This window comes from Strix uralensis, chromosome Z, assembly GCF_047716275.1.
Source record: "Strix uralensis isolate ZFMK-TIS-50842 chromosome Z, bStrUra1, whole genome shotgun sequence".
Lineage (NCBI taxonomy): Eukaryota > Metazoa > Chordata > Aves > Strigiformes > Strigidae > Strix > Strix uralensis.
This window is the reverse complement of record NC_134012.1, coordinates 81,768,663-81,790,996: the sequence shown is the minus strand read 5'-3', so window position 1 is coordinate 81,790,996 and position 22,334 is coordinate 81,768,663. Positions and strand designations below refer to the sequence as shown.

Below are 22,334 nucleotides of genomic sequence, written 5' to 3'. Positions count from 1 at the left end.
ACTTTATACTGTTAATGCAGTGCATCTATGTTAAATGTATCTGTGCTAGTTTTGTAAACTATTTTTCTGCAGACAGAATTCATTCTCTGCAAGGGCATGCACATCTGTTGTGTGCACAAAAAATGTAATGCCCAAATAATGTTTTGTGAAAGTTGCTCCACAAATGGAGACTGGAAACCAAAGTTTTCTTGGAAAAGCTCAATGTATAAAAGAAGTGGGAGGAAATTCTGATCTCACTGAGATTGAATTTTTTTCATTGTCTTTTAAAAGTTCAATTTTCACCTTCAGTTTTCCAAAAATAGACTACTCAGGTGAGTAAGTGAGATCTAACCAAAAATGTAAAGAAAAGTTGCGGTAACATTTTGAGCCTTTAACAGTACATTTTTTACAGTGTGTATCTTTTCACTTACTGCTGGTTTTTGAAACATATCTTGATTTTTGAAACATTGATGACAACACTAGTGTCAATTCCTTTATGAAGTGAAGCTCCAATATAATAGTGAAGTGAAATGGAAAAACAAGAAAACAAGGACAGGATGCTTACTGTTTGTCTGACTGACACACACACAGCTTGAAAGGAAAGGAAACACAGCAAATCCACTTCCTATTTCAGTCAAACCCTACTGCTAAAAAAAGAACTAGGGATAATAACAGCAAACTAAGTTGTCTGAAAAGGGCCACAAATTGTCAAGGTAAAAATGAGGAAGATTATTGAAGAGATACAGAGAACGCCGTGGCTCTGTCAACCATATTTTGGGTAGTGTATAAATTTTAGCTCCTGCAAAAAAAGGGGAAAATATCTTTTATTATTTACCTTAAACAAAGAATGTTATAAATTGCTTAAAATAAGTTGCTTTAAGCAATAAATTACTTTAAAATCCCACCAAATTTCAACACTTCACTCTTCTCTATTTTTTGCACTAAAACCTCTGAGGTTTCTGTTAGTTTTGGATTACCTTTGTAAAATGGGCATACAACTCACTCTCCTGTGAAAAACAAACATATTTCTCTAATTATTATTAATGTGTTATATTTCCTAGGTCACTTCTTTGAATTCTTGCCAATGATATTACTTGCCCACTTTTCTAAAGTATCTAAAGACCTGAGGTGACTATAGTAGGTACAGCAAACGTGTTGTCTGATGTTGGTATGGGAAATGCTTCCTAGCCCAGCAGCTAATAACACTAGAATGACATTCGGTAGTTCTGTTATCTTGGTCTAATGTTGGTTGTGGTCTATTAGTAGTAGAGTCAAACCCTGCGTCGTTCCCCTCAGATACAAATTTGTTAAGGCTTTTCCTAGCAGCCTGTATTTCCTAGGCAACAATCAACATTTAAGTGGGGTCTGACATGCATTTAAATGAAGGGTTTGAATTTGTGAACTAGACTGTATAAATTTACTGACTCCAGACCTTTCAGAATCTGTAAAATTTTCATTTTTTTTTTGAGACATCTGTTATTTTGCTAAGCCTGATCATCAAGCAAAGCCCTTTGTGTTCTCCACTAACCATGATTAACCATCTGGCAGCTATCTGTAGATTTAGTTTCCCAAACCATAATTTCTCTCTAGTGCTAAGCCTAGGAGGACGACTAGGGGCCTCCACTGGCGTCTGCTTTTTTGTTGTTTTAAAAAATTACTTCCAGTATTTCTGCCCAGTACTTAGCATCCTTATTTACTTTAGAGTATTTCCAGCAGATGGGGAGGAATGTTCCATTTTCCTCATATTCAGCACATTTCAAAAGAATGCTGATTTCTTTTTTTGGTCTGTAATGGAACAAGATACCACTGGAATAATATGTTTCATAATGGGTTTCTTTGATGGTTGCACTTCCTGATGATCCCAGAGATCTGTTAGATGCCACTGTTCATCATCTTACGTCGTGTTGCTTCAACCATGCCATAAAAGCAGAAGTGTAGTCTGAAGAGCCAGTCTGCTCTGAAGTACTCCAAGTCTTCTCTACTGCCTCTTACAGCTCTGCATTCATGAAAACCATGCTAACCATGTCTGACAATTACAGTTTAGAAAACAAACAACTGTTCCAGGTTACAGGAAGAGCAAAATAGTATTCAATTCCAAGATAATAAGAATTGTTTAAAAAGTAAGCCAAAACAATGTTATCTATATTTTTTCTCCTGGTTTGGAAGAGTGCCACATTTGCATGCCATGGGGGCTTGTAGAAGCTTTAAATTATAAAAACTAAGTTTTTGGTAGTGCTTTGTTTCAGTGGCCTGGCTTCCACACCCTCTGCTACAACATACAGGATTTATATTCTAAAGATATGAATCAATATCATTGCAAGGCTGGAAAGCACAAAATTTCCATGCACTTAGCAGTGTTGTGAAACCAGTGAAGCTATGTTAAAGGTACGTTGACACTGAAGTGGTTTACTGTTAAGGGTGATGAGGATGGTGGTGTACTTCACTTTTGTAATGTAATGTCAGAAAGAAGAAAAACTGCTCCTTTCCACTATGCATTTTGTGGCCCACTCTCAAGTTGTGCCTAGGTAAGATTATTTTAAGGAGTGTTCTCAGCAGCCAGATTACTACATTTGCAGTGAAACAATTCTGTTCCAAGCCTACGAAGTACAGATAAGAAATAAAATAGAAACATTAATCTAAACTTTGTGGTTAAATAATTATTGGTAGCAGGAAGTCAGCCTTCCCAGTTTTTTTCGTCAGCTAATTCATCCAGATTAGGTTTTACATCAGTTCCAAACAGACTGAAGGCAGTGTACCTTGGAAAGCTGTCACAGGGGTTTCTGAACCTTTTCAATCTATCATAAGAGAGGCTGTGGGTAGTGTAGCTACATGATAGGCCTCTCTGTATGTGCATGGAGAATTATTATGCAGGACACAGAATAGGCTCAAATAACATTAGTGGGGAAAGTCCAGGGAAGGACCATGGGAATAGCTCACAGTTTTTAATCCTTTCAGCCTGCAACACAGGCACAAGCTGTTTCAAAGTGTATTCTGGAAGAGAGGGTGTGGAAGGTCGTGCAGTCCTCAGGGAGCTCATGATTTGCCAGGTGAATTCCCCCTTCACGAACATGCTCATAGCCTGTAGCTTCTGGCATCTTGCCTGTTTTTCTGGTTTGAAAAGGGAGGGGTGAATTTCCATGTATAAGAGTACCTCTGTCTACAGTTCAGCTCAAACAGTTGTTGAGCAGCTGCCACACTTTCTAGCTGGCCTTAAGCCTTAAACTCTGTGACAGAGAAACTTTTTTCTAAAAGCACCAGGGAACATAAAATATCTATTTTTTGTGACCTTTTTATATAAACGCTTGAACTACATTGAAATATTGTTCAGATACAAATTGGACTTTGTCCTAGAGAGGACGAGAACTACCTGGGGAAAAAAATGTTTGTTTTTCTGTTTTCACTTTCTACATTAAATCATTCAAAGCTTGTGGGTGCTGATTATAGTATTTCCTCTTTACTTCTTGTAATGCTTTTCTCTAATACACTCATGTAAGCCTTGCTGCAAATCGGTCTGTCATGTATTTCTTTTCTCTTTTCACCTCAGGAGTGTAAATGAGTAAAAAAAAAATTTAAATTCTAAAAATATCAGATATTTAGAAAAATACTTAAAATACTTTCTAATACTAACAAAACATCAATAATTTATACTAAATATATCTTGAGGCTCTTGTGACAAAAAGGGTTCTGAAAGCTCTGCTGCTCTTATCTGCTGATGTGTCTTGCACTCTAACAGCATCCCAGAGCTCTAAAAATGTTATTTTAAAATTGGAACATTTGAACGTAAATCACTTACTTGATTCTGACTGGCTCAATGTGCATCTACGGTGATTTCACACTAGCTTATGCAAGAATCCAAGCAGCTGTATTTTTCAACTGGTGTTGTTGTACCTGTCCTACACCAAAGGCAATGTTCCATTTTAGAGAATATGTTTAAATCTCTGGCTTCTAAAAATAGTAATGGGAATGAGGTAAGGGTAAGAGGTGCTCTGTGGGAGGGTTAAAGAGTATTCTGTGTAAAGATCCTTTGAAAGAGTGAAGCTATGTAACTGTTGAAATAATATGGATTTCTTAGCTTATATACATTGCTGACATGTTTGGAGGAGGACAGGCTGCTATCATTAATGTAAAAATAGCTAATACTTAGAGAAAGCCTAAGGAATTATGCATATGTGATGATTATATTTTGTTCACTGCTAAAATGCAGCCCCCTCCTGTATGTATCTGTGTTAATAGATCCATCCTGTCATTTCACAGTGAGAAAGGTGAAGTTGTATGCACAGTAAGTAACCAGGAAGGACAAGCAGTGCATATGCAATGTCTGTAAAACACTGATAAAATCTCACATTCAGATAAAATGAAAATATGAGAATATAAGCTTATGAAAATCAAATAGCAAGCATGTTAATCTTGTTTGGAAGACTCTATTGCACTGCAATGACAATATGAAGGGCTTCAATCTATTTGAGAATTAAAAGACCCTAAGAGAGTAGTGCTACAGGGAAAATAGCCACAAGAGGTGTAAGAAAGAGAAAGCAGACCTTTCACACTTGAATGGTTTCATCAAAGTGTCATTTAAAGCATCATTTATTTCATTCCTGAATGTTGTTTCACAGAGCTCATATAAAGAAAAAACACAGTGAGAAATGAAGTTCATTACTTTTATGATTTTCTTACCATAGTTCTATGGAGAAATGGGTAAATTTTACAACATGCTATCAGCAAATGTGCTTTCTGATTCATAGATATCAGAAATGGATAGCTTAACTTTCCTTTCTCCAAATAACATGTCTTTCTTTTATAGCTGGAGGATCCCAAGCAAAGAGATAAACACTCCCTGCTACTCTGTAAGCTTCATTTCCTGCTGTGCCATTTTGAAAACCAGAGGTACTGATATTAATGGATAATGACATGAGAATATCACCATTTTCAGTCATTAACTACAAACAGGAATCATATTGTCAATTTTGGAAAGCTACTAACAATACATATGGCTGAATCAAGAAACCAGCCAAGACATCTTCACTGTATCACATGGACCAAATTGTCTCATTTCACCATTGCTGTTACTCTTGCTACTCTATGTGTAGCCTGCTTATTTCAGTTCTAAATTTTGGGATCACAGGGTCTATTTCTTGTAATGTATTTGTACAGTAAGGAACACAATGAGATTTAAATCTTCACTGGAATGTCCAGGTGCTACTTTGATATAAGTAAATCAGTTACAAACAGTTAAATAAGTAGTCACATCTTAAGTATAACAGATGGACTTTAGTGCAATTAGAGTCTAATGGAACAAGAGTGAATAGCAAAAGATTTGCCTGCAGCTTGGGAGAGGACAGATGCAGTCTGAGGCAATGCTGGCTTCTGCCACAAGCTGTATTTCCAGTTATGCTGACTGCAAAGTGAAAGAATATTTTGCATAATGGAATTTGCATTTTTTTTTTTTTCTGTTTAAGCCAACCACAGAAATCACACCCTAAATGGTTTCTCTTTTATAGATCCCAGTACAGTTTACTGTCACGTGACCCACTGCTCAGTGACATTCCACTCTCTCATATACGTATTTATTAGTTACTTTCTTAAACTCTTGCTAGAGGCTATTAAGAATACTTGCCAGTAAGATCTTAATTTAAATTGGATAAGTATTCCCAGAAAGTCAGAACTGTTAGCACAGACCTGGCACTATATGGCACAGCTGTACAATGCTGAACAGATCACATGTATATAGAACACATTCCTGAGGTGATGCCTGAGCCAGCTATGTGGATGCTGGCTAGTATGAACGAGTGGTGTGAAAATCAGTGTATCTTCACAGCAGAAAGTGGCCAGGAATCCACAAGAAAAGGGAGGGTCACTGTTATGATGACAATGGGAAGAGAAGGAATAAGCTCCTCTGGCTCTGCCTGGAAAGCAGGTTCCCATTTTTGAATGCAGAAACTGGAACTGTATTTTGGTGTATGTTCTTTGCATGTAGGAAGCATAACCCTGCAGATATTCTTGAAAAATAATCAGATTAAGTCAGAGACCATGCTGCTACTTCTCATGAATATATTTTTTTGATTTATTTGCTAGTCACTTAAGATCCAGTGGCAATAGGTGCTTTCACAACTACTGTGAATACCTCCTTCAAGCTCTTGATTTAGCTCAAATCACATCTAAGCTTCACCAGGGAAATCTGGCATCTTGTGGTTTTCCTCAGTTCCTTCCTTCCCCCTTGGCAACAGCTTTCCAGAGTGCCTCTATGTGGGCACACAGGACTCAGACCTCAATGTATTGTCATCTTTCCTTCCATTTTGTTGTTATGCTGCTCTGTTGTAGCTAACTAGACACTGCCATTTCCTCTTTGCAGGGGTTTGGGTTGGCAAGTGTAAGTCTCAGGAAGCAAGTTTTGATTTAAAAATAATGTATCTTACTAATCCATCAAGAACACCACTGAAATAAGTGAAGGTAACATAACATTTTTATGAAGAAAGTGGCATTTTCTTCAGAGTACACAGCAGAAATGAACTGGTGAGCTGAGATAGTTGGTTTTATTTTCCTAGAATTTCAACATTCAGCTGACACTCCTTTAACATTAACAACAAAACAAAAAACCACCCAACCACCCCAACTCATCAAGTATTCAGTGTTTTCTTACTCACTGTACAGACAAGACTACACGCTCTGGGAGACCTGCCCAGGAAGATTGGGTAATGAGTTTAAAAATTACAGACTGACAGTTTTAGTCCAAAAAAATATTGTCTGCACAAGTACATGACATTACTTGTACAGGTGAACACCACTCTACAGGTGGTACACCATACCCTGATGTACTAGAACTAATTACAGTCATTTATGTTGTGACATGGCTTTTTGAGAGTTCATACAATGCAGTGTGTTATCATTTCCAATAATGCATCACATTGCTAGGTGTTGATGGCATTGAGGAGTTAACACTGTTCATCTTACCATGTGGATAACATTTCAACAGATGGAGGGTCAGTGCTGACTGCTTTCAGGGATCTCTGGTAAACAGAAGAAAGTAATACTCCCCAGCAGAATTCAGACTGTTGAAGAAATCCAGATGGCTGCCAAATCATAAATGTCATTAGGATGTTTCTCTCCCTAAAGATTCTCTCTTGAGCTATGATTTCTGTTATGAAAATATATTTAAAAATAACTTGAGAGTTGGTTTCTCAGACTAAGTCTAGGATTGAGACTGTTGGTAGACGTGCTTGAAAGGAAGTAGTTTACACCTGTGGTGGCATTTCTTTGAAGGTCTCTTTTATTTAGAGAACATTTTGACACAGATCTCTGACATCTCTGAGCTTCAGGCAGCTGAAGAATTAAAATTTTTCTTGAAAAATGTTTGAAATAGAAAAAATCAATTTGACTGTCAATGTAATACTGTTACATAGTTACATAATACAATGTGGTTATGCATAGCAACCAACAGAAAAAAACCCAAACTCTGTTGTGTGGAATGCAGAATTTGTCACGCTCTTGCAGACTGTAAATTTGCAGAAATGCTCATGAATCGGAGAATTAGCTTGATGTTCTGACAGAGTTGAGAAGATGGGCCAGGAGATAAGTAAAGCTTCTACTCATGTAATGACATATTCAGAGAAAACCATAAACAAGTGAACGTTAGTTCAGAGGGTAATGTCTACAGGCTTTATTCACATTTTGAAATAGGATAATTTTAAGTCATCACTTGAAACAATTCATACTTGTTAGTTTGAACTGGCCCAGCTGTTGAATTTAGCCCAACATTTGTGTAAGTAAACTAGGATTATGGAGTTTAGAACATTAAACAAGGGAGTTATGCTACTGTGGATTTTATTTCCATGGTGTGGTGGTGCAATTCCTCCCCCACTCTCTTTGCTAGGTCACTTGGTGTTTGGTGCAATTCCAACACCTCCCTGGGCCACATACCAACCTGAGAAGGTAAGGGCTGCAAATGACAGTGAAACAGAGTGCTAAGGCACCCCTTTGATGAGCCTGACTCCTGCCCTCCCTATCTCTTGGGAACAGCTATAACAGCCCATCACCCTCTGACAGCCTGGTACGTCTGCACCTGGGATGTGGCCGAAGGAGAACAGTAACAGAATTGCACAGCCATCAAGCTCTTGTGCAGCTGGTGGAAGACACCAGAATACTTCATTGTTCAAGCTGGGCCAGAGTGAAAAGCACCTGACAAAAGTCAGTTATCTCGGACCCTATAAATAGTGACCGCAAGTGAGACCCTTTGAGCTCTCCTGGACTGCAGCGGGCCTGTGACCAGCATCTCCCCTCAGCTGGGACACCCCTCAGGTACCAAAACCCTTAAGGCACCGTCCATAGAGCTGACAGGAGGCCAGGGCGAAGTCGACCCTCTCAAGTCTCAATTATTGCCCGTTGAGGAAAGCTGATGCATTGTGAGTATTTAAACTCGAGGAGAGGGAACCTTTAACTTTGAGCTAGCTTCTCTTTCACCCACTCTCTGCTTACCGATGTGTTTGGGTATACACTGTTATTTTCACAAGTGTGGGGGGACACATATTTCACTGAATCCAAATGCTTTTGTCTGTCTGTGTGTTTGTACATTTTGTGTTTGTGAATGTGCATGTATATATGTATTGATTTAAGGTACCCTATAGTAAGTTAGTGTGATTTTGTCATCTTTGAATCTGTAGTTAAGTTGCTGTTTTAATTTTAACATATTTTAGTGAATTATTTTGTAAATCTTTAAATTGGTTAATGATTAAGTGCTGCTAGTCATTAATAAATCTTGATTTGTTGCTAAATCATCACAGTGTTAATACTTTCATTTGTGATACATGGCTGCATGTATCTGGATGGCACAGTAAATACAAGAAACTTTTAAAGAGTAGACTGCTGGCTGAAACAGAGCGTGTCAGTAAGAACTGAACTCGGTCCTATAGCTTTCCAGTGGCCTCCATGGTCTGAGCTGATGATTTTGGTTCAGGTCACAGAAGACAGTTTTAAGCACTGTTAGCACTGGCCTTTTAAATCTTAAAGGCAAGTCAAAGAAAAAGAACAAAGAAACTTTGATTTAGATTCTACTACAAGAGCTTTCCTTTTGCTACAAATGGAGAACTTGACAACCCTCCACCTCTTCAGCACTTACCTGTGGTTAACCTGTAAATATAGCTCTTCATTCCCGACAAAATGGTCACCCACCATTTTGTTTGAGTGAAAATGATGTGCTGAGGTGCCTACCAAGTGATGCTGCCCAAGAGAGGCTGTGCTGACCTCATGTACCATATTTCGTGTCCCTCCAAGGGCAATACAAGAGGGCAGCAGCATTTTGATTTTAATCACAGAATCACAGAATCATCTAGGTTGGAAGGGACCTGGAAGATCATCTAGTCCAACTGTTAACCTAACACTGACAGATCCCAACTACACCAGATCCCTCAGCGCTATGTCAACCCGCCTCTTGAACACCTCCAGGGATGGGGACTCCACCACCTCCCTGGGCAGCCCATTCCAACGCCTAACAACCCCTTCTGTAAAGAAATACTTCCTAATATCTAGTCTAAACCTTCCCTGGCGCAACTTGAGGCAATTCCCTCTTGTCCTATCACTTGTTACTTGATTAAAGAGGCTCATCCCCAGCTCTCTGCAACCTCCTTTCAGGTAGTTGAGGAGGGCGATGAGGTCTCCCCTCAATCATCTAGATCATCTAGAGGATGTGAAACAAAACCGTTCTCAGTGAGAATGGCTACAGCTCTCCTATGTGGTAACAGTCATTGTTCAGTGACTACTGCAGAAAACCTGCTGTAGGTATTATATGATGAGTTTAGTTAGAATTCACTGTCAGGAGAGCAGCTGGAACATGCCTTTTATGTATTAGCATGTTTAATCTCTTTTCTGTTGTTTGGGATTGCAGAGTGGTACTGTTCTCTTCCATCCTCTAAGGAGATTGAGGAGACAAGAGAACAAGGAGGATCAAGAAGACAAAGGAAGAGCTAACTTCATCTGACAAATAATTTATCCAGTGCAGCTCTATGCCTTTCCTAGTCCTGGCAGTAATCACACTAAGTAACTGCCATGAAGAAGGTTGTTAATTTTCCTAAAGATAAAGGTTCTTTGTCAGTCCTTTACTATTGCTCTGGGTCTGCAGTTCCTGGCCAAAATCCCCAGCATCCTGCATGAACTGTCCATAGCCATGGGTAATCCTGCTTTTCAGACTGTCAGTGATAGCACTGTGACTACTACACACTCCCCAGGAGGAGCTTTGCAGCTGAGCTGGCCAAGGTGGTTTATGGCCAACAATAAGCATAGGCCAGTGGCCAGGATTTGCTGTCAGACTCTGACTCTCTGCACTGTGCCCTGAGGAGAGCCACTTATAATCTTTATTCTTCAGCCCTGAATTTGCTTCCTGCGTTTCTCCACCTGATTGTCATAAATACTGAACGCTCACAAGCAAGTTCCTGTAAGGAGGGAAAACAGAAGTCACATTTTGGAGGGTTAAGACCTGAGCACTGAAGATAACCCTTTGACCCCAGTTCTCAGAAGCCACTATTGGAAATTTTGTGTCTAATCTTTCTGCCTTAGTTTCATCATATGTTACATTGGGATAATATTATTTACTAGTCTACTGGAAAGGTTTCAATGATGGAGTGATTACTTTTTGTTAAGTGCTAAATTTCATTAGAATTTATAAAAATATCTTTCAGTTTGTGACAAGATCTCCATGGATTTTAGTAACCAGGTGCTATCCTCACATAAAAGCTGAGAGGAGAATAAGGCCTTTGTGAAAGCAGACTATCTTCCTGTTTACCACCTTACCAGAGAGCACCAGAAGTGTGCAAAAACTGGTGCATGCTTTTTTCCATTTAGATAAAGAGCTTGCCCTTTAGTTCCTGCCACAACTTTACAGTCTGTTTTTGACACTTGTCTGACATGTGCTGATCTTACATTTACAAAAATAACATTGAAAACTGACATTGATAGATCTGACAGCATTGATGTCAAATGAAATTTTCTTTGTGAAAAAGCATTTGGAAAAGTATCTCTTGCTGTGGTGAACCAAGAGACTTAGGACCTCACAGTTACCATGGTTAAGACAGTGGTGTCTGAATTCTCAATGACTACTCCAAGGAAAGGATTAATATAGCTCAAAGTCCTGACACACTGATTTTTGCATTTCTGAAACTAAAGTAGTATGAGCTCTGCATCAGGAACAGTGTAGGAGAGGCTTGAGTTGTGCTTTTAAAGTGCCTACAAATGCAGCATTTGATTAAATGTACAGTAGGCATGTATGTAAGAGTGAAAACAATAAAATTGTGATGTGGATTCATCAGGCATAAAAAACCCCAAAAGAACAGAAGGAAGTAGAAGGACAGCAAGGGCATGAACTGCTCCTCATGGTCTATGTCACTGAAAAGTCACTATATCTCTGAGTGGAAATTTCCATGCATATTAATTATCATGAACCCTTTTAGTGGGCATGATTTTGTGTCTCATGAAGAAACCTAAGCAATGGCAAATCAGAAGCAGCTTTCCCAAGATATGTCTTGGAACCCACAATGAAAATAAGATGGCAAATTATTTACAAGAAAATCAATCTTTTAAAAATGTTTAGCTGAGAGAGAAAGACCGCAGGGACAATGACAAACTTCAAGTGGCTTTAGTCTGTAGTTTCTAGGACATACTGAAAAAAATGCCCAAATGAACAACTGGAGGAAAATCTAAGATCACAGCATAGTGAACTGTGGAAAAAACACCAGACATTGTAACAGGAGAGGCCAAGGTCCAAAAATATTTTTAGAGTTTCAAGTATTAGAATTTTCAAAAGCATCCAACCCCTTTCTGACAAGTTCCCTACAGGATGTCTCTTTGGGCCAACAGCTGGAGGGGGAATGAACCTTTAAGAAGCTCTAGATCTCCAGATCAGAAAAAAGTACATCTCTCTGGTGCTAACAGTCAGACAGAATGGGAGGCAGAGCCTCCTTCTCGTTTAAGTCATCATTTAACAGTTTGGTTTAGCTGTTCTTAGTAATAAATATCTGCCTTATTACCAAAACTCTATTACAAATAGTCACTTCAGAAATAGGACAGGATTGACAAATTTTAGAAACTGAAAATGCAGTCTTTACAACTATATATTTAGTATAGCCTTTCTGATTAGACTTCATATTTTTTCCTTCCTCGGATGATATTTACCCTCAACTTCTGTATGTGAAAGATGCAGTCCCATTTCTTTTCAATCATTAGTGCAGCTAACTATTCATGCACTGTGGGAAGGTCTCCCTTCATAGTTTTCAGTATGAAAAAGCTACTTTCAAGCTACTTTCAGCTCAGTTGACAAGGTGAAATTATAGCTGAAGTTTGTGGCACTGTGTGTAATCAGGGGATCTGCTTCTCTGGCTCCTTCCCCTCACTTGTCCTCTTACCAAACTAATCTTCCCAATGCGATCTTGATAGGGAAGGCTATGACTGTGTGATCTTTTGTAGTGCTGGAGATGGCTACAGAGATGCATTGGAAGGGCTGGACCAAACCTTTTCTTAGTGCACTGATGTGTTCAGACAGTTTCAGTCTGCTCCTGTGTGATAAAAGGAACTCCACTACATCCTTCTTCCAAAGCATGGGATCCCACATGCTGAGCACAGAAACATGCACAAAGATGCAGGAAGGCACATGTGCATAAAGTACTCCTCTCGGACAGATATAAACACCCCCTTGACTCTGCATATTCTTTCTGGTGTTTGCAGAGCAGCAGGAGGTCACACCATGATGCCAAGTACCCTAGAGCACCACAAACGGTGAGATGGGGTATGGAAAGTTACTGCAGGATCTGTACTATGTAGGTGTCTGCAGACCTTACTAAGCTCAGTAGCAGCTGCAGAAGGCAGGCCCTTGACAGTGTTGTCTGACAGGGAGAGAACACTTAAGACTTTAGTATTCTGATGGGCCTGGGTTTTATTCCTTGGCTCTGTGTCAACTCTTTCGCAGCAAGTACTACTCACTGCCTTTGGTTAGAGGTGGTTTTGATGCTGAACACCTGACAACCTCTGGTCTAAACTGCCTCTGTCATAATGCTGAGCTTTTCCACCAAGAGTGACAGCACAGGAAAATCTTTGCTTTCTCTGAAATTAAGGAACATAGGAAAACCCTATGAAAATAATGAGAGAAAAATTCCACTTTTAAAATACAAGGGCAAATAATATACTTTCTACACTTCTGTCTTCTTCTAAATCATTGTTATAATGCAGATGCAGAGTAAGAGGTCTGATGACTCGTGATGACAGTATGATCAGATGAGCTCTTATAGCCCAGTTAGAACTGTTTGAAAAGTTGCTGTGCTTTTATGTCCTGAAGTGGTAACTGTGATTCTTCTTGTGTTTTGGAGTGGAAAAATATATGGATTGTCCAGACTCCTCTTTGGTGATGGTAGAAGAATGCAGTGTATTTGGGGTGAAAGGACAGAGATCTCCACCTTTGGCAGTGGTAGGGGTGTTTAAAATGCCTTACTGGGGCTGAATTTTAGAGGAGATAGCTTCCTCTTTATGCAAGAAAATTAGCCTGCTCACCAGATACTCTGCTCATCAATAGAATAGCCTTTGAAAGATCCCCACAATACTGGATGATCCTTTGTTTTACATATGAACATTTTTTTCTGTTTTAAATAATGGACTAATGCTAACCTCCTGTGCAGTTTACTCCTTACATGATATCAATGTATAAGTAAGTGGTTTTCTAGATTAAAAGCTAAACCATTTTTAAAAGCATTTTAAAATTCTGTTCATCAGAATGATATATGGAATGTAGTGCGTGTTTCAGTGAGGAAGTATACTGTGTTTTGGTCAGAAAATATATCCTGTATGTATATATATTTTCTTAGCTTTCTGTGCCAATCTAAACTCCTGAGACACCCGAGTACTGCAACGCTGTATGAGTTAACACTCAACTAGTGCCACAGAAGAATGTACCAGAGATATTTAATCACTAGACGGAGGAAAAAAAGTCTCTGTCATGACCTACTGACCAGACATTTCTTGGCAATTGCTAATCAACTGTGTTAGCCTTTTATTGTCTCTCCTGCCTTTTTCTTCCAGGAAAGGTCAGATAAAAGGTCAGTGTAGCTTAAGTAGGTATTGGTTCATTTGTTATCTTTTATGCAGTATGCTGCAGTCAACAGTCTGTGCTCTTCTGAAGGCGAAAGACTTCAACTTATTTTAACTGGTTTATTTACTGTAGAATTTGGCTATCAAACCCAAAAGATAATAATAGTTCCTGGTGGGAACATTTCTGAGAATAATTTTTAGTGCTTTCTGTGAGCATTAATTTTTAAAAGCTCTATATTTGGTAAATTGTGAACTACTTCTTTATTGACAGTCTACAGAAGAAACACACTAGAAAAGTGCCCTGGATCTTAGTTCAGGTTGCCATGCATTTAAGACTGTCTCTGTTCAGGTAAGTACTGTATTCTAGGCTTACCTTTGAACAGGCAATTAGACTTGGATTCCTTTCCTCAAAACTATTTCTTGGGTTGGAGACCCAGGGAAAAAAACCATTCTGTCCTAGAAAAAGATGAGGAAAAAGGGGGAAATGGTAGCAAAGAAATCAGCAAGCAGATATCTCCTGTCACACAAACTGATTGTATAGAGAGGAAGCAGTGGTAATGTGTGTTTCTAGCTTGAAGTGACTGCACCTGAAATTCTGCATTTTTTAAGAAATTTCATTTGAAAGACAGTGTTAGCTTTGGTCAAAAATTGTTCATTATTCAGTTCTGTCCACGCATGCTGCATTACCAAAGCACAGCTGAATAGGATAACCGGAAAGCTGATTACTTCCTTTCTGGGAATGGAAGTGTCTAGCCTAAGGCGTGGGGGAATGTCTCTCCCTTTCTCTCTTGCTGTAATACTGGAAACATTTGAAATTTGTTCAAGCCTCTATGGGAAGCCAATACAGACTTCTCCTGTATCTTTGTCTCCAGCATGGAACCACAGCTGGCAAACAAATGGGTGCCACCACAGCTTTTATGTGATTGCCATTAGGCAGCCCAGGACTCTCCTGTTCCCTGGACATGCAGAGTAACACAAGAGATGAGAGAGATTCACCCTCTCTCTCAAAGCCAATAATAGCAACGAGGGTCCCCTTTTACTCAGGAAAAAATGGAGTTGCAACACCTGACCCGCCTCTTTTGAGGCATCCCAGTTGATAGCAAAATGCTCGGTTTTCTTACCCACTCAAAAGAGCTAGAGTGGCAATGGAGTTACAAACATTTGACCTCATTGGGATTTTCTTGCTGTGCCATTTGGTCTTCTCTTCCTTCCACACACTGTACCCATTCCCAAACAGTGTGTTAAACTAAAGATGATTAATCTCTGCCAGAGTAGTTACTTTGGGCTCTCACTCTGCAAGGACAAACCTCATTCTTGTAATGCCTACACCGACACTCAGGGTTAACACAGAGTTATTCACTGCCAGACAGAGCTGTATGAATTAGTTTTTCCTTCTTCTCTGTGCGGTCTGCACCAAGACCATCTGCTCTGTACTGTTTGATAGTGGCTTAAGGTCTGCACTGAATCTTGAATGTTTCTAGGAACTGACTTGCCTCTTGTGTGAGGCCACAGGGAGAGGTAGAAAAGGGCTGGAGTCAGAATACAGAACTTAGGGGTTGCAACTGGTGGAGGTCCAGGGCAGAGAAGCTATGGGGCTCTGGAGAGCAGAGCAGCTCAGGCAGTGACCCTGTGGAGTAAATACCAGTCTGCTACACTGTAGGAGTGACTCTGGACTTTTCAGTGAGGCTGGACTGAGCAGGACTGGTCAGGTGCAAAGAGCATGCCAGAATTGATTTTTCTTTTAACAGAGCATGCTTCTGTCATGTTGTATTTGAGCTTTATACCCTGACATTTGAATTAGATGTTAGAAATAAAATATCCTTTTAACTGTGTTCAAAAGTTCCCTCTTCCCTCTGTTGTGTCAGAGCAGCTGTTGTTGTGCACTGCTTTTTTCTTTCTGTGACTGTCTGTGATAGCCACCAGCCATCCTTCTATTTACAGTCATTATGGCAAGGAAATTGGGAACTGCAGCTACTGGGACAGGATTAACTTCTCTTTCATGTCAGGTTTGTCTTTTACTGTGACACAGCAAAAGAAATGTTTGTACAGCTAATAAAACATTTATCTAGAGATAAATAGAAATGCCATGTCCTGGCTGAATGAGCTGCTGATGTAGAGCTAACTGACGACAGGTTTGCTAGCAATGGTGATACAGAAAGAGTGACAAAAGGGGACTATCCCTCCCCACCCACACCCACAGTAATGCCCACAGCCCCTAATCAGAAGTGGGGAAGCCTCCACAGAAATAACAGCAAGATTTAGATACGAATTTTGGAGCAAGGAGAGGTTGGCATCTTTGTTGGCCTCTAGGAAAGGACAGTATTGTGAAATGTTTAGTCAAAGGCTTATAGGACTTGCCAAGGCTCTTGACTGTACAGCAGTCTAGTTAGAGTTCCTTCTTCAGTTCAGTGATCAAAGTGATGAAATAATGCCTAAGCTCAGGACCATGCTATCCTTGTTTTAGGAAAATAACAATACACAACTGCATTTTTGTCACTGAGGAATATGAAGAATTAAATGGAAGAGACATAAATCTGTCAGTGCAATGAACAGTTTTGAACAGTGTGAGCTATAGGCCTGCCTGTCCCACAGGGATTAGCATTTCATTGTGCCTTTTTAGCTTGTTGAATTCACAAAACCCACAAACTTACAACATAGAAAATATGTGAAAAACAAAGATCCAAACCCCTGCATTTGCTAAAACTGCCTTTTATTTTGAGCTTATTGTTTTAATCTTAAAAAGACATTTTTGGTGGTACACAGCCTCAGAATCAGCACCTTTGCATTTACAAACTACAGAGAATTCCTATCAATTTTTGTTTCCCTAATTTTGACTTTTAAAATCACACAGAAAATCTTACTCTTTGTTCCTGTTTTCTATGAAAGGCTTAACAGCACTTTGCTGCAACAAGATTGCATGTTATGAGGATTCCATTCACAAAATAGATTTACAACACATTAAATATTGATCGAGTAATTTAATTGTAAATAAAAACTATAATGAAAATGCCTATATAAATACACAGTGCAGCTTTTGTGATGTGCTACCCTTTCTTGTTTTTTGTTCATTTACACTCCAGTTCACAAGAGCATCATTAGTGCAAATTAATGAGATTTTACTGTACAGTTATCTTGTTACAAGCTCTTAGATATATTTCAACTGATTGAGGCCAGTGTAATGAGTTAATTTTCAGCATCTGATTTGGTGAGAGATTTTTCAAGCTCTTCTGCAGGGTTAGATTTCTTCTGACTTGGGATAGCAGGTAGGACACGGCTTGTTTTCAGAGGCTCTCCTGATATACCAGGCAAGAGAGAATAGAGCAAATGACTCTGAGAATGTCCCCTTTTCTGGGATGTGGAGGTTGGGGCTGGTGGGAGAATAACTGCACCAGTCCTTAGGGAATTTAAAGGCAGGGACTTAAACTTCTTAGCACTCTGAGATGATAGCTGAACTAGAGGAAAAAAAAAAAAAAGAGAGAAAGAGTGCACAGAAAGTGAAAAGCATGACATTTTGACAAGTGAGTTTGCTACTTTCTTTGAACTGTTGCTTGTTTGTCTTGTGTTGTGTGTACTCAAACCTGCATTTGAAAAATATGATCAAAATATAAGGAAAAAATCACTAAGGCCTGACAGGGCTAATCTTCAACTGAAGAAACAGCTCCAGTGTTAATCAATTTACTTACTGTTTGGTGATCAATAAGACTTGATAAGTTCAAAGGTTTACTTTTGATAAGCAGAGAGTCTATAGTTTATCTGAAGGAGACTTGGTCTGTTTGGAGAGATTTCCACAAGACATTTTTTCATCAAAAACCACAGGCTGACTGAAACAGAAATGTTCCATGGAATATACTATTTTTAACAGAAACTTTGTGTGAAGATGCTCTATTACCCAGGGTAAATTCTGATCAAAATCTTAGGAAGAGGAAATGGAAGAAAGTGGGACACTGTGTTTGGGTTGGTCTAGGCACAGTCAGTCATGAAGACAGGTCCATATGTGCTCTGCAAGTCACAGGCCACAAAAGTAGCCCATTACCCTGTAGCACATGAAGACCCGCACTGAAACACAAGAGCCACAGATGTTGTATATCTTGTGTGTGTCAGCAGACTTGTAAGAAACTGTGGATTTAGATCATTCTTAATCTCCACCTCACACTTAGCAGTGTAGCATTGTTTGTGCTTTAAAGTTAATATAGTTCTATATCTTCTCTAAATTGAAATCCTCAAGCTCCTTCATTCAGGCAACATGTTAACTAATTTCCTATTTTTTTTAAAAGGAGAATGCAAAACCTTAATTGTAGACCTATTTTTCTCTGTCTTGGAATTTATTGTGAATTACATTAGCTTCTCTTGATTCTCCATTTTATTCACAACCTCTTTGTGTGCAAACAGTTTGGGTTTTTCAGTCTAACCATATGAAGAGTTCTCTGCTGGATTAACACCATCTCTATTTTGGCTAGAGAATCTTCCTTGAGATTTTTCACATTAATTTTTCCTTGGTTGCATTCTCCGTCCATCTGTGATTTCCTTCCATCTGCATCTGTTGTGCAGAATATATGAGAGGCTATTAACTTTTTTCTCTGAGATGTTCTAGTTTGAGCTTCATCTTACTAGTCATGGCAGCCTCCAGAAGGTTATTTGGATTCTCTATTTTGCTGGCTTCATCCTTTGAAACTAACCACAAAAGCTTCCTAGTGGTCAGGTGTTAAGAATCATCCTCTGAGCCAACCTCTTGTTCTCAGATTGTATCATGCTTGTGTCCTGATTCTTTACATTCAGGAAGAAACCTGCTATAAAGCACTCAGCTCAAAATGTGACCATCTCAGCCTGTCTTTATAATTCCATTTCCTAGTCAACTCCAATGAATACCTGAGTGTTCATGTTTGCATTTTTCCTGGCAGCCCCTTTGATTATTCCATTTTCATAATCTCTGACAGAAATTTTCCTGGTGCATGTTCAGAGAAATTCTACAGAAAAGATGAATGGAGAAGAATATCCTCTCTTAACCCAATGAAAATCCTGTGTAATTCCAGAGAAACATTTGAAGTCAATCTAGATTTTGATCATTTTAATAGAGGATAAACTGATAAATGAACTAATTTTTATTAGAAATAACAGACTACATAATCAACTGGTATGAGCTGAGTAACTACTGCAGTCAATGCACCTGTGATAAGCTGACATTACAAGTCAATTTTGATCTTAAAAAAATCCCCAAACCAAACTAAACATTAAGCATGCTTGAGGAACTGATAGAATAGTAGAAAACTTGTAGAATAGTGGATGGAGTTTCTTGAGGGCTGTAGAATAAAAAGACAGGAAAAGAGCACTTAAGGAATTTCAAGTCAGTTAACCTAACCTAAAAAATCCTAAATACCTAAAATTCTGCCCACATGTTTCTCAGAAGTGAATCTTTAAACCTATGAAGTCTGTCTTCTCTGCAGGAGAAGTGAGAAATGATGTAGTTTTAATAAGGAAGGATTATTAACTGTTTCACAAATTTTCATAAAATGTAAGGTAGATCCATTACTATAATGTGGACACACACCTGATGAAAAAAAAGGCGCTCAATGTGTAATTTCCTGGAGAACAGGTTTACAATGCCAGATGACCTTGACAAATTGGAGAAACAGTAAGAAATTCAGATCATGAAACTCAGCAAGGGCAAATGCAAACCACTGCACTTATGGAAAACAAACAGTCCAAGAAATCACAAACCACCAAAAGTACAAATCTAAGATGGGGAATAACTGGCTAAGCAGGTGACAGTCCTGCGAGTAACTGGGGACACAGACTGTGCCTGAGTCAGAAATATATTGAAGAAGTTCAAGCAGAAACCCTGCAGCTTCCGTGCCTGGGCAAAGCAGAAGCACACCAGTCTCGTCATGCAAGCCCTTCTGTGTCTGTAGCTTTACATTGTATATAATTAGTAAGTCAGAAATTTGCCCTGTTGAAAACAAATGTTACCTCTCTAACGTCTGCAGTGTGCACTAAAGAACTTTGCATCTATGTATTTTTTAACTATATACATTGTGCAAAAGAGGCTGAAGTTCTTGCCTTCTTCTCCTGTACCATATGCCATATATTTGTTTCATCATTCATCATCTGTTTATCAGGAGCTGTAATTCTCGAAGACTCACCAGGTATCTATTTGGGGCAAAGCAGAATCTTTATAAAGAGGATTTAAAAAATTGGTAGATTTTCTTTCTTTTCAGGCTAATTCCAGGTAATTTAAGTTGTGATGGCCTGAGGACGCAGTGTTTACTAGAACTGCCTGGCCTTTGGCAATGTAGTGTATTTTGTAGGTCATATTCAAGGTTCATTCACATTCAGAAGTTCAGGAAATCACTTAGTTCTCCTTTCCATGAAAAAAAATAATACCATTAATACTCTGTTTTCGTTCATATTGAATTTGTGTGAATCAAACAATGCTAAATGCAATAAATGAGCCTATTTCTTTCCTGGCACATGATAGAATGCTTTGAGTTCACTGAAGTTTTGGTGTGTAAACCAAATTCATATTGAGAGGCTCGTTTCCCTCTTTGGAGCATAAGCATATGTCTGTGCAGTCAAAGTTTACACCTGTGTAAACTGTCTCCAGAATACTTTACATCAGTCCTTAATGATGGGTTTAGGTAGGGCAAAAGCAGGGTAGTTTAACTTCACCCCGATGACGGGGTAGCCATCACAAACCGATGCTCATTCAAAGAAGTGAAAAACAGCATCCAAATATCAATGCTTTCCACCTGGTTCTACATAATGTACTCAGTTTAGGATTTTTGATAAGGATTTCAGGACTGATACATGGATGGCTTTGAAATAATACATATAGTGACTGGTATTAGTATATATATTGAAACACATGAGCCTGGACCCAGCACTAGGCTCTGTGAGAGACAGAACCCTTAAGGCTGGCTCCCATACATCCAGAAGCTATATACAGCAAAAGCACCAATAATTATTCACATTCAGATGGCAAAGTCAGCTACTGAAGAACTAGTGATACAATAACAGCTACTAATTCAGGGAGCCTTTTTCACTCAGTACTGACTCTTGAGTGGCTGCTATTACAAACCACAGAGGCAAGAATAAGGCTGTCAGGGAGGCACTGCCCAAGGAGTATGTACTCCAGAAGAAGGGATGGCACTTAGGCTCTCTTTCTTTGGCAAGCAGTGGACCATGGTAGCCCTCTGCAGAGAGGAGGGTGCTTTGTGGAATCATTTGGTGTTAACCTGGGAAAGAAGAAATTTCAAATTATGGTGAATAACAGCAAAACCAACCACTGATCCCCAGAAAATACTGTTAAATGACCTGCAGAAGTGGATCTTCTTTTTTCTGTTGTTCAACAAGTAATAATGTCACCATGGCTTCAGACCTTCTACCACATGAAGGAGTGAGAGCAACAGAGAGTTCTCTAGAAGTCCCATATTTATTTGGAAAATTATTCTGGCATTGTGTGAGCTGTGTGTGATAGTTGTAAGCCTGTTTTCCAGGGGTCCTTGGAAGAGTTGTGTGATGAGATAGAAAGGGTGTGCTGGGAGTGGAGAAGCAGCATGCAGAATAACAGAGATGCCAGGCTGTGCAGAGGCTACTCAAGAAGTCATGTGATGGACCTCTTTGGCCCTGGCAACATCTGGAGGGTGGGGCTTTATAAACTATGGCTTCAAGTCACTCAAGTACTCTTTTCCTAGGCTACTGTTTCATTCCTATTATTCTCTTTCTAACTTGTATTTTTAAATGTTTTTGCCTAGAGATTAAAGCATCTCTTCCTTTTTTTCATTGCCCTTCCTTTTTTTGGGAGATGTTTCTTCTTTCTGTTAATCTCTGAGTAGTTTCAGTTCTCTTTCTAATTTATGCTTATTTTATTGTTCCAGGTCCCGGATTGCCTTTTTTTTCCCCACTGGTTTTGTTGCATGTTTTTAACACACAACTTGTCTAACAAAAATATTAGAGAAACACAAATGTTTATATTAAAACTTTGTTGCTGGAGCCATTTGCCTGGATGAAGGATGTGTCCAGAACAGTAATATTTTTAGGGCTGGATGTCGAATGAGTGAAATCTTGTCTCTGAAGCAGTTATTTGGAAAGCTCCAGGATCAAATGTGTCATTTGTGTTAACAACAACAACAACAAAAAAGCAATCTATTTTGCAAATAAATTTGCTTTTCTGTTACTGGCTTGAACTGATGTTCAGGCAGTAATAGCACGTAGATAAATGTGCTGTGAGTTAATTAAATCATGATTATTAACTGTGATAATTGTATCTTATTTGTAAAACACAGTTTTTTGGCAATGAGACTAGA

At 39.0% G+C, this 22,334-nt stretch overlaps 1 protein-coding gene across 1 annotated transcript in view; it reads right to left on the bottom strand.

The window, feature by feature from the left end:
* Positions 1–16,728: 16,728 nt before the first annotated feature.
* Positions 16,729–22,334, bottom strand: part of ANKRD55 (ankyrin repeat domain 55) — a 49,420-nt gene continuing 43,814 nt past the window's right edge. Inside the window, exon 11 of the mRNA XM_074855953.1 lies at positions 16,729–17,486. Within this exon, the coding sequence (XP_074712054.1) occupies positions 17,218–17,486 (269 nt within the window). The 3' untranslated portion in view covers positions 16,729–17,217. The remainder of the gene's footprint in view (positions 17,487–22,334) is intronic.